The sequence below is a fragment of the Glossina fuscipes genome, unplaced genomic scaffold, assembly GCF_014805625.2.
Source record: "Glossina fuscipes isolate IAEA_lab_2018 unplaced genomic scaffold, Yale_Gfus_2 59, whole genome shotgun sequence".
NCBI lineage: Eukaryota > Metazoa > Arthropoda > Insecta > Diptera > Glossinidae > Glossina > Glossina fuscipes.
In genome coordinates, this window is record NW_023998431.1 from 4,341,070 (window position 1) to 4,354,036 (window position 12,967).

The 12,967-nt window shown below is 35.1% G+C and overlaps 1 protein-coding gene across 1 annotated transcript; it reads left to right on the top strand.

Moving 5' to 3' along the window:
- The first annotated feature begins 302 nt into the window (after window positions 1–302).
- On the top strand, window positions 303–8,837 carry LOC119637466 (probable inositol transporter 2). The gene is made up of 4 exons (XM_038033486.1): window positions 303–317; window positions 410–663; window positions 6,246–6,412; window positions 6,470–8,837. The coding sequence occupies exons 2-4, from the start codon at window positions 462–464 to the stop codon at window positions 7,595–7,597; spliced, it is 1,497 nt and encodes a 498-aa protein (XP_037889414.1). The 5' UTR covers window positions 303–317; window positions 410–461; the 3' UTR covers window positions 7,598–8,837.
- Window positions 8,838–12,967: the final 4,130 nt, after the last annotated feature.

Here is a 12,967-nt window from a genome sequence, read left to right on the forward strand (position 1 = left end):
TTGTGTTATTCTATATTAATTTATATGCATATATAGATTTTATATCTATATTTATACATACATATAGATATATATAGATTTTTGTTTTGTCTATTTACATTGATTTCTAACTTTACTTGCTTTAATTAAACATCATCATCCTTCCTCTTGCATTAAGTTACATTTATCTTATCCTCTTGAAATTCTTATCTTTTGGGAATAGTATTTAAAAAAAAAAAAAAAAAAAAAAAAAAAAAAAAAAAAAAAAAAAAAAAACATTTCTACGAAACTCTCAGTATTTCTTTGTTACAGTTATTAGTAAATAGTTATCGAAACAAGTTAGTTCATTCATTACAATCCGTTGAAAATAGCGATAATATTAAAAAAGAATAAAAACAAAATTTATACTTGCATATTATTACATTTGCAGTAATTAACTGAATTACGGAATATATTTCGATTAAGATAGGATATGTATTAAGATGCCGGCAAGTGCTACTATCAATTTTAATGCTGCTGCTACCGCAGACACCATCGCCGCCTCCATCACCCCCGTCACCTCCGCTACTGCCACCAACACGGCAACAACAACAGACGCTGGAACGCCTGCGACTACTGCGAATGCCAATAAACATAAAAGTGCTAATTGGCACAACCGACCGCAGTCGACTGCGTTGGCGTCAGGCAAGTAAAGATTCTTAAATGAAAACGTTTGGAAAAGCGGGAATATGCTTGAAAAGCGTTGAAAGAAATTTACAAAAGTAAAAAACGAAAAATTTTAAAATAAACACAAGTAAGAAAATTGTATTCGGTAGTAACCTAATCTTTTATATCCGCCAACGTTCTCCTAAAAAGTCAAAAAAGCTAATAGAACCAAGTCTCCATGCTCTGTAATTTGGAGTAGGCGCCTTTGATTTTTTCTATTTTCAAAATAAAAGTTTTTTTCGCCTAGGCGTGTAGGCGTTGTAGGCGCGTCCTTGAAAAAGTTCGGGTCATTTTCAAATTTTCTTGCAAATTTGTAGACGATATCCTCATTTTGGCTAACGGGAGAATGTTTATCGTAAATACCACACTGCTGCGCAGACACCCGCATGTACAGACAAACAAACGGACATGTTTAGATACATTCTAAATTTGAAACTAAAGCTAGTTTCTCCACCTTATAAAGGTATTGAAAAATTAATTAAATTTTGACACTTGTTTTTATTGGGTAGGCGTGATCAAATTTTTCCATGTTTGCACGCAAATGCTACAGCGTCGTCCATGGAATATGCGTTTAAATTTTTATAGATTTATCTGCTATAATTTATGAGTAATGATCAAAAAACCCTTTTAAAAAGCAGACGTGTTCTCAGTTTACATGGTGCTGTGGGCGCCTCCTTCGACCGATTTGTCCAAGAAATCCAATGTTTCTCCCAAATTTGAAGTCGCTAACTTCAATTTCGCCGCCAGCAGAATGTTTACAACAGACATTACGCAGAAAGACATTCTTAAATCGATTTAAAATTTGATGCTGATCAAGAATATGCATAATTTGTGGGGTCCCTGATGCTTCCTTCTGGGCGTTGCAGACATTTTTACCAAATGAATACACTCTCATCCTAGGGTGATGAGGATAATAACAACTTTCGTCTGATTTCATCTTGAACTCAACCGACTTGAAACTGTCAAGGTGAAGAAACTGCGGAATAGGAGGAATGACACCCTGGAAATCATTATTCAAAATAGGCTATCTTTGCGTATCAAATATTCAATTACGTATGGTTCGTATGTAATTCCGCTTCAAACCAAGCTAGACTACCGTAAATACGTATAGAGTGTTGATCATAAAAAAGAAGAAGAAGAAGAGAAAACGTAAGTTATTAAGTTCTTAAAGCTCTTAAGGAAGTGACTGCATAGACTATTGGAAGAAAATATTAAAAAGATTCGCAGCATTTTCAATAGCGTTCATCCTTGAGCCAAAACAGATCGGTATACCAAATTCCATCAAAATATCTCGAAAATTGCGACCTGACAGTCAGCTTTAGAATCACTTGTTGAATCGGTCGCTATAATAAGAGATAAATCTTGGCTTACTACTATGAACTCAATATTCACTGTGAAGTATTGAAAATTATATCTTTTCACTGTATAAAGATTCAGTTTCCGAACGCTTATATGAGCGGGGTCCCCAAAAATTTATCCCAGCTGGACCAAATTTTTCATAGCAATTAAGAATTTAGAAATACCATTACATAACGAGCTTTTTCGAAATATTTTGTAAATCGCAATTTTTTTTTCATAAAGTAACTTCTCAAAATAAGACGTTTTATAGAAAGTGGTCGGGAGACTGGATCAATCCGAACCATTTTCAATAGCATTCATCCTTGTACGAATTTTTTTAACCAAATATCTGAATAATTGCGACTTACAGGTTGAACGCAAATCTACATAGACAAACATCAGACGGACGGACCGGCTCATAATAAAAGATAAATCTATCTGAAGCCCTTCTGAGCGTTACAGACGTCCGCACTAAAACTAACATGCCTTGTGCCACATGTAGCGTAGGGTATATAAAAATGTGCTTGTAAAACAGTTTAAAGAGTAAAAGCTGTTCTCCTTGGAACATGCTTTCCCAAACGGTCCACGAAACAATTCCTCCTCGAACAATTTTCATTCCTCTCGTTCGAATTCTTTGTTTAACAGTTTCAAAATTGCGTTTTCTAAAGAAGTAAGTGGGACTTTTCTAAACAGCACTTTAAACATTATTATTAATTCTGCTGTTTTTTATTAAAAGCGGAAATTTTTTATTCATATATTCGGCAATGACGCGTAAAAATCGAAATTTTTAAAAAACACTTACGTATTTCTTTAGTCAAAGATATACAGATGTAGTGATTTTTATTTTTATATTCAAATTCCCGCCAATTAACTCACGGGCCGAAAAGACTCTAAAATTAAATATGAAAAAGAAAGTGATTTCTTTGTTTAATACTTAAATATATGCTTAATAAACACATTGAATATATGAATGAAGTGAAGATAGCCCAGCAAGATAGCCCAAATTTTTAAGGTTTGCGCCATGCACAGTTCGAGTGCAAACACTGAAAGTATGTAATGATACATCTTGAAAAATGCTGAAAATTATCGGAAAAACGTGACCTCATTACTACATCCCCTCCTCATAGGCATACGACATTAAATTAATTATAAAAAGTTTTTATAAATTTATTCAAGTGCCGATTTTTGATTTATTTTAAAGGAGGCTAAAACCTATCAGAAACATCTCTATTCATTATTATTTGCAGGGTTTGATCACCGCAAAAATCGCCTCAAATATGCCTTTCGCGCATACATAAGATTTATTTATCAATTATAAAAAAATTCGAATAAAATGTCTGCATTTGCAAATTGCAGACAAAGTACAGTAGAGTACAAATGTCTATTTGGTCAAAAGATCCGTAACACCCAGAAGGAAGCTTTGGAGAGCTTAAAAGGCATACCTTTTCTTCCACTCAAGTTGAGAAGAAAAAAATATCTCTGGTCTTTCTTACTCCCGATAATTATTTATTTTTAATATTAATCTAATAACACGCAAGAAAATTTTTATTCGCCTTCGAGAAAATTCCCCTCGATAAAAAAAAGTCTGAAATCGTCATCACCGCAACCTTAGAGGAGCTCTGCCAAACATTCTTAACGAATTTTTAATTAGTGTCTCCTAATCACATATCAATTAACAACCAATGGAGCATTTTAAGAAAAAAAATTCAGACATGCGGATTACATTAACAACTCAACCCAAATCGTCGTGCATTCACTTCATGAGATGCAGGAACGGAACGTTTATCACCGTTCATTTGGTAGCGATTATTAAAATCGTCGCTGTTTTATTTTTTACCCTTATTAGCCACTTTTATTTCTGCCTCACCGACATCTTGCTCTCGAGATTTTTCAGGGAATTTGCGGCAACTTATTGCAATAGAAAAAAAAAATTTATCTTATCGAAAAACAAACTTGAAATAATCCCTCCATGTTTTTTGTTTATGAATTCAAGGAAAGTTTGCAAGTACCGCAATAAGTAATTATTTGTAAGACTTTGGTGACTTCCCGCCATTTTTATTAAAATAACATGTTATCTGCATAGTAAATAAAAGAGGTATTATATAATATTCAGCTTGGACTGCACATATATTTACAATTCATCAGCTGCAAAACTAATTATATCCAAGACCAGAAAGAAGATTCAGATAAGATTCTCACAAAGTATATTTATTCTTGACCAGCATGAAATGCTGAATCAATTTAAGCACATCCGTCTATTCGCGTGTCCATTGTACAACTGCGTAGTATCTGTGCTAAACATTCTCACGTTAGCGAAAATGACAAAGGCCTTTACGTCAAAAAGTGTTATTTTGAAAATAGAAAAAAAGTCAGCCGAGCCCACTCCATATTAGAGGGCATGAAATTTTTCTTATTTTGCTTGTTTTGTTTTTTCGGGATATGGGTGCTGGATATAAAAATTCGCTCACGACTGCATATAATTTTCATACTTCTTTTCAATTCAATTTTAAACTTGACATTTTCAATGAAACTTTTCTTGACTGAGGGTTGATCGCATTTAAAGGGCCTGGCAATTTCGGCACCAAAGAACTGTCAAATAAATTATTTATAAAAAATGTATTGATGCACATTAGTGCTTAACACGTGAATTTTATTTTTCTAAGATAACGGTAACCAAAATCACTAATAAGGTCTTGTAATCTGCAGCTTCCAAAATGTGGAGCATAAAATATTGAAGTCATTGAAGTCTTTTCTCCGTTCGCAACGATACGTAGATAGTCAATAAGTTGAAACTTGTGATTTTTCCCAAATTCATTCTTCAGAAAACTTCCTCTCTAGTTTTTAGTCTCATATGCAAAATTCATTCAAATTTCACGTCGTTGCTTTCCATCTAAACTCTTTTGAGTTTAAAAGAAATTTTTCGAGTTTAAAAGAAAAAGAAAAAACAGCCGAATGGACCTACGAAAATCAATTCGTTACAAATTTTACATAAAGGATACACACGACTGTATGTATAAGGAACAGAATGATTTTGATAAGTTGTATTAATAAATACTGCCTTGATCTGAAAATGTTGTTTGCATTCGAACAAAGTCTTAAAAGCAACGAAAGTGCCGTTATCTCAAAAGCCACTCATTCTTTTTTTGACATGGCAGAAACGTTCCTCAGAAAACCGTAAAAGAAAAAATTGTACAAAAAAGTACACGCAACGTATGGTAAACTTATGGAGATGTTCCGCAGCTTTAAAAATGTGGTGCAAGATGAAACGACTCTAAGTAATTTCGCAAAAACCGTGCAAAAAAAGTAATAACACAAATTGTCTCATTTGTATAACAAAAAACCGATTGAAATTAGTCTACAGTGAATATTCAGTCCATAAATACGACATATAAAAATTGAAATTGAAATTAAGAGTAAAAATCAATTTCGCGACTATTTCCGTTCCTTGACAACAAGCGTGAACGTCTATTACGAACTATATCGAAAATGCTACCATCAGGAGATATGCTACATTCGTCTAGCATAACTGTGGGGTCTGATTCAAATGAAGAATCTCGTTCGTTATTAACAGCTTCTGTTGCTTTTTTTTCTAGTTGTAAAGTCTGTTATTAGCAGCTGGGCATAAACCGACTGAATTCTCTTCTATAAGATACTGTCAGAATTGGAATTAAATGAAAAATTTTTCTAAAGTTCGTGTTCGAATGGGACCCATTTGCAAAAAAGTGTATTTGTTCTTATTGGTAGACCGTGTTATTTAAAGAGAGGATAAAAAATAACGGGTAAAAAAAGTTTCTAGATGTACTTTTTTCTTTTTTTTAAATAAGTGGGTAGAAGTTGATCAATAAAAATGTTGACATTAGTAGTCGTTGAGAAAACTCTTACGTTGTTGATCAATTTAAAGTGACATTTGCGACCCTTGCGATATATAATAGAATAGTTTTTAACAATTGATAGGACAAAACAGATTTTCAAATGTAAATCATTGGAGAATGTGCGCGTACTTTATACCCGCGTTAACGAAGTGCTAATATTAACGACTCTTGATCACTAATAATAATAATTAATATTTTGCTTCCCCTCCTAAACCAAGAGAGATCTGTTCTGTACTATTCTGTTTTCAATATTCTTTATTCTAGGAATTTTAAATTAAATTTGAGAAACAAAATGTATCGGACTGAAACCGAGGCGAGCATAACCTTTCGTTTTTTGCTCTGATATTTTAGGTTTCATAATATTCCTATCGGCTGGTCTCAATATGGCGCAAAATTTAGGTTGGAATCAATTTGCTCTAGTCTCGATTCACATTTACTTGAGTTGGTTCATTGGTGCTGTGATCGGTTGCTTGCTCTCCATACCTCTGGTAATATTGATAACGAAGAAATACATTATGGTAACGAATTTACTTAATAATAAAAATTAAATAACATAAAATAGCTTTACATTATAGGCGTCTTGTTCATTTTTTGTGTTAATCGACGGCATAATATTTATTTGTGCTCCTGCATCCGAATACGCTCTGATAGCAGCTCGTTACTTAAATGGTATAGCTGTTGGCGTAACTACTATAACGTTTCTAATACATGGAAGTGAAGTGACTGCAAAATCATATCGTGGCTATTGCTTAGCTATGGAACAATATTCGATAAGCCTTGGCATATTCATTCAAGTTATACATACATCGTTATGGGCTGAAGTTTTTTATATACATGGTGTATTTGATTTATTATTGGGATGTTTGGGTTTTGCAAGCGCTTTTATATTTACCATCGAATCGCCCATACATTGTTTGCGTCGAGGAAATGAAACGATGGCTTTAGACTGCTTGGCACGCCTAGAACGTCCTAAGGGTGTAAAATCCACCACTTACGCTTCACTCGAAGAGCACAAATCCTATATCAGGGAAAATAATAAATATGATATGATCGAAAGTCTGAAATTGGGCTTAGTGCCACTAGTAAAATTAATGCTATATCGCAGTTTAATGTTGACATTTGGTTTTTCTCTCCCTTTAACTGTAGCCGTACAGGTTGGTACTCTTTTAAGTTTAGGTCTAGAAACTTGGCCCTATATAGTTTATGCAACGTTACGCCTCCTTGGTTCACTTATAACCATCTTCACTGTCGACACTTTGGGCCGTAAATTCATATCCTTATTAAATTTAATAATCATTGGAGCTCTACTTATACCTATTGGGATATTTTTTAGTAACCAGTATAACTTTTTAGATAAACAAAAAATGGCAACTGTTTGTACGCTATCGCTATTAATTCAACTTTTCGCTGGTATGTATGCCCCCCACACATCAGTCTATGTGGGTGAAGCGTTTCCCTTAAAAGTAAAGCCCTATTTACTGTCATTATGTATAGCAGTTGAACATATAGTTCATATCATTACTATATGTGTCCTATTATCAACATCTTCGAGAAATTATCTATATCAATACTTTTTAGCGACCGGGTTAGTTATTATTTTCACATTTTTACTATTTTGCGCTGTTATACCGGAGACAAGAAAAACCTCACTAAGCGAAGCTCAAAGCCGCTTTCAAAAACTATTGTACTTAAAGCTTTATTAAAATAAATTAAAAAAAAAAAAAGTTATTATTGAAAACATTATTTGTGCGATGTTTTCGTATGTCAATTAAAATAATTAAAAGTTGTTAATAAAAAGGCAAAAAAAACAAATCAATAGAAGGAAAGGTTAACAATGTTAAAGTCAATCAAAAAAGTTCACTTTTCAGAGTTGGCAAAACAAATAGTAACTAAAGTTTAAATTAACTTAAACGAACACTTTGATCTTTTGAGAAAACACAAAAAAAAAAAGACGAAATAAAAAGTACTAATGGCGGCTGCACGCCCAATTATCATCATGTTTGAATCAATTTATAAAAGAAGATCGAACATCAACACAATCGAGTTTCGCAAAGTTGAAAACATTGTTATCGAACCACAGTGAAAAGGCTTTAACATATCGCAGATAAAAATAAGGTAAGAAAATTGTTTTCAACTTGCCATAAATCTTAGGCACTCGATAGTTAAGAACGCAATGGGAGAGATTTTACGTATAACCCCCTCAAAAATTTATGTGTGCAATGCATTATTTTAAGTATTAACTCAAGCAGCAAATTTTTGTTAACATTCTTTTTTTAATTTTTTTTTTCTATTTGCGTGTGTATTAGAATTATAAAAATTCCCCATCCCTAATTTATCTTTCTTTCACCTTACCTGAATGATATGGTATCGTGTTACCGTTATGAATAAGGACTTGTTGCAGTCTGCGTCGCACGGAACTCATTACGTTCCTTAAAGTGGTCATGTCAATCTTCTCCCATTCCGACAATATCTCAAGTTTGAGTTTCTTAAGCGTGGAACACTGCTGCAAAATATTCCCCAGAGTTACTTAATCGGGAAAGCGGGGCTTTTGGATGACCATCTCAATAAAGGTATATTGTGTGATTGAAAATTCCTTGTAAGCAATTTAGCAACTCTGCGCGTGCGCAGAATTATAATGATCTTTTTGTCGTGGTATTCACTTTGGTTTTTGCGATTAGCACTTGGTCCTCTCCGTAATAAGTCTCTTTCTCTTATTGCGTCTTTAGTAGTGCGAAGTTTACGGGTAATTTGAGAGAATATTTTTGTGTGTGAGACAAACTTTTTTGTTTTCTATTCACAATCTATTTCTCTTCTCTCTTCAATCTCTTGTCTATTACTTTTTGAGCTATGCTGAAATGGCAAATGTAACTCCTCCAGTGTTACCATTCAGGCTAGTCTGTGTACAATCCCAAAAAATATTAAATCCGCCTCTCGCGCTAACTGTTCGTGGGTGTCTGCTGGTTACCATACTCGCCAAGCCGCACAAGGTGCACATGCAAGTGTGGTCATCCCGTTCATATTCTAGTCAACTCAAAGCTCACTACCTGGAAATCCTATTGTTCCTAGTAGGGATGACGTCGGCTTGTAGGCAATACTCTCCAATATTCGCATCAAAACTGGCGCCTGGCAAATGTCTGAATAATATAAAAAAGTATTCTAGAGCTATCTCGTCTTTTAAAGTATTAGTTCCTACGGAATAAATGGCAATTTTTCTAAACAAACCATTATGGCTACAAGGATCCATAATTAAGGAATTTATTCCTCGGGATCGGCTCCGTAATACTAATTCGGTAGCTCTTCCAACCTCACGAAAAAAAAGGGAAAGGCTTCTTCAGGCGCAGAAACTCTCATTTACTAAAGTGTTAGGGGATGAAACTTAAAAATTCGCTCTACTTTTCTAAATTCAGTGAACATGGAGTTCTTCTGTTTGGCCTTCAGTGAAGCTTGGTTAAAGCTTGATTTGCATTCGCCAGAACTTTTTTACAATTCTTTCCAGAATTTCAGAAAGGATCGATTGAATCGCACTGGTGGTAGTAATGTAATTGCCACATCTGCTGCAGTACCGTCCTACTCAATTGAATTTCCTACTCCTCTCACCATTGAGTTTATTGCCATTCGGGCGAAAATTGCCAATAAGCACTTATACGTAACTTGCTCCTATATCCTCCCAAATGCGGACATCACTATTTATAAGAAACTTGGTGCCCTCATTTGTCTAAAAGTCTAAATCTACCCATATAGTTATAGTGTTGGAGAACTTAACAAATCACTTGGCGTTATAGTCATAATTCTAGCTGTATAGTCCCCACTTCTACCTCTGATCGAGCTATTGTGTCTTTTAATGAATTGTTTGATCGTAGTTTACTACAATACAACCGTACTCCTAATTGTAAAGGCAGATTGCTAAATCTTCCCGGAGATAGTTGTAAATCGTTGTCTACCTTTAGTTTACCTAAGGATCCGCAAGGCCAATGTTTAACTGCTTAAATCTCATCTTTCACACATTCCACTTGATTTCTCTGCTGGATATATCGAAAACTTACTGTCTTCGTTGTATAATGTATTAAACCTAGTTATTTCTGCATCCGTTCCGATCAACCTCGCCCTCGAAGTAGGTGCCCGCCGCGGTTTAACACGGCAATTATATATTACAAAAATAGGAAAAACAAACTTTTCAAAAAATTCATGAAAACTGCTCCTGCTAACGACTATTTTGCTTATCCTGCATGAAGGCATAGATTTAGTTGCCTCAACCACTAATACTATTGCAGATGTCTTCATTTGATAAAATCATGACTGCTTCTTAGTCTTAGATATTTTTTTAAGTTTTCAACTCCAAAGAATAATCCCCATATATCCCTTGCATGTTTCTTTCAATGGCTCTGAGTCCTCTGATGACATTGAAACCTCGGATCTCTTTGGTCAATATTTCCGATGAAATTTTTCACCAGCTAGTTCCGATGCAACTGTCAACTATCCGTATCCGGTATCTAGCTCGGCTTTGATTCCTCAAGTCAGAGTGCGACGATTTACGTGGTTTGAGTTCTCTAAAATACGGATGTCCACCTGGCCCTGACGGCATTCCATCATGTATACTTAGAACATGTTCTGTCGAGGTATGCGGTGTTATTCCCCTTGTGTTCCCGCCTGTTTTCCCTTTGTGTTGGAAGAGTAGTTTCCTTATTTCCTTTCACAAACGCGGAAACAGACATCATGTTGAGAGCCAATGAGCCATTGCCAAGTTGAGTGTCTTACCTAAACTGTTTGAGCGAATTAATACGCACCATGTAGTGTTCACTATCAAATCTTACATTTCTCCATTCCAGCATAGGTTTCGGAAAAGAAGATCAACAGTTACGGATATGCTAAAAATCACTTGCCATGTTTTCAAAGCCTTTTTTAGTGGCTCTGGCAAAGATGTCGTATATCTTGATTTAGTTAATCATAACTTATTGATCTTCAAACTCCAAGCCTCTGGCTTCAGTTTTTACTTAGCAAAAGGATAAGCTCATATCTGCATAAAAGATCATTCATGGTTCTGTTTAACTTCATCACCTCGGATGAATTTACCGTGACGTCTGGCGTCTCTCAAGGCAACCACTTAGAACCCTTTTTATTTAATTTATACATTAATGATCTCCCCTTGGTGACTCAATCCAGCCAGATTTTAATGTACGTTGACGATCTTAAACTGATTTCTTGCTTCCTTTTGGAATCGCAATCGTATCCTCTTTAAATTGACTTAAATGATTTGGTTACACGGTGCTCGTTAATGCAAGAAACTTTCTTTCTTGAGAAGGAAGTCATTCAGTACTCAGCATTCCATTGACTTACACAAGTTGGAAAACGTTGATTCGTGCATCGATTTAGGCCTTCTATTCGACCAAAGATTGGCTTTTAATTCGCACATTAAGCTCTCTTTAACTAGATCTAGGTAAGAAGGATCGTTACATTACAAAAAGGTACTACATGTGGTACTTAGTTAGACCAATACTTGAGTATGCGTCGGTTGTGTAGTTTCCTTCCCATAGGTGTTATGTAGATTCAATTGAATTTGTTTATTTTAGCTTGGGATCTGCGTGTCTCTCTTATGAAAATAGATTGCTTCTTCTATCCTTACCGTCACTTGCGAAACGTAGATTTATTCTTGATGTCTCCTTCTTAATTAAATTAATTAATGGTACTATCGATTCGTCCGCATTACTTATTCCAGTCTATTAAATTGTTCTCTAAGAACTCAACACACGCCTGCGTATTTTTAACTTTTCCCTCGCACCACATGCAGCCCATATCGTAGGACATCAACGGCCATGGTTATGCTTGCAACACGTTAGTCAAAGATGTCATACATCCTCGGTCAGGTCCGTCCAAATTAAAGTTTTTCTCAGCATTAAATGTAATATTTCCAAACTCTTCCCTTCAAAATTTGTATTTGTCACCAAACGCATTGCGGGCATTTGTGTGGCGCTGAATTAAGGATGGCTTGGCAATTTCGTGTTCATATCTAAGACCTATATCGTCCCTAAGCAATTGCTGCACACCCTGTTTCCTTGCATTTAGGCCAATTCATATTTTCATTAGTAAATAATTGTCGAATACGCACCCAGGTCCTGTGATCTACGGTTGAAATGCGTTCACTGCACTTAATGCAGACAGGACCTTTTAGATAATGTGAGACCGCATTGCTACACTTATCTCGTCAATTTTTTTTACTAGCAAGCCATATTCCTTCAATTTTCCAACGCCCCTGCTTAAGTTACCGTCTTACGTGTGAACGTCTTACGTCAGAAATTTCCTTTTTTTTTTCAATTATAAAGACGAAACGCAATTAAAATAATTGGTATCCTCTACCTTCTACTGCTACAACAGATCTATGAAAAAACTACTCGACAAATATTTTCCTCTCAAGGGATGTCTCGTATTCGCCCCTTTGTTTTATGTTGGATATATTAGGAAGTTGCAAAAATATTGGCCTTGGCCAAAATATTTCCATTATTTTCTGCCACATTTTACCATATTTTTGGTAATATGACCATATGGGATCCAAAGCCCTTATATCGGTTCTTTGAGAGTTTGAAGTGGCTTTTCGTCCGATAAGTACGCTAATTCTTTGTTTTCACGCTTTTTTGATCCTCCAGGCCGTTTTTTGTCATTGACATCAAAACTACCACTTTTACATCGCTGCAGCGAAAATTGACAACTGGCATATGATGGCGAAGCGCCACGATAAGTTTCTGACCGTGTTTGAATGCAATTTTGAGCGTTCCATGATTAGCGTGTGCGTACGGTGAATAAATCAATAATAGTAAATGGAAAACTATTATTTTATGTAGAGTAAGATCGCATTCCATTGTTGTGTATCCTGGTATTTTCCATTTGTTTATCAGTTTCACCTATAGAAGGCGCTGGCCAAAATTTTTGCAACATCCTAATGAAAATGTCAGCGATGCAACGACGATAGAAAGTTTATTTTAACGTAAAAGCGCAAACGAACTTGTTAAATTTCAACGGTACTTAACTTTCGCTTCTATCGACGTATAACAAAAAAGTAAATAAGTGTATAGTATGTCTCC

Bases quoted from the DNA above. Each gene is read 5' to 3' on its own strand.
- LOC119637466 (XM_038033486.1), top strand. From the start codon at position 462: ATGCCGGCAAGTGCTACTATCAATTTTAATGCTGCTGCTACCGCAGAC. The intron at 664-6,245 runs GCAAGTAAAGAT...CTGATATTTTAG, and splicing joins GTCGACTGCGTTGGCGTCAG to GTTTCATAATATTCCTATCG. The intron at 6,413-6,469 runs GTAACGAATTTA...TTTACATTATAG, and splicing joins TAACGAAGAAATACATTATG to GCGTCTTGTTCATTTTTTGT.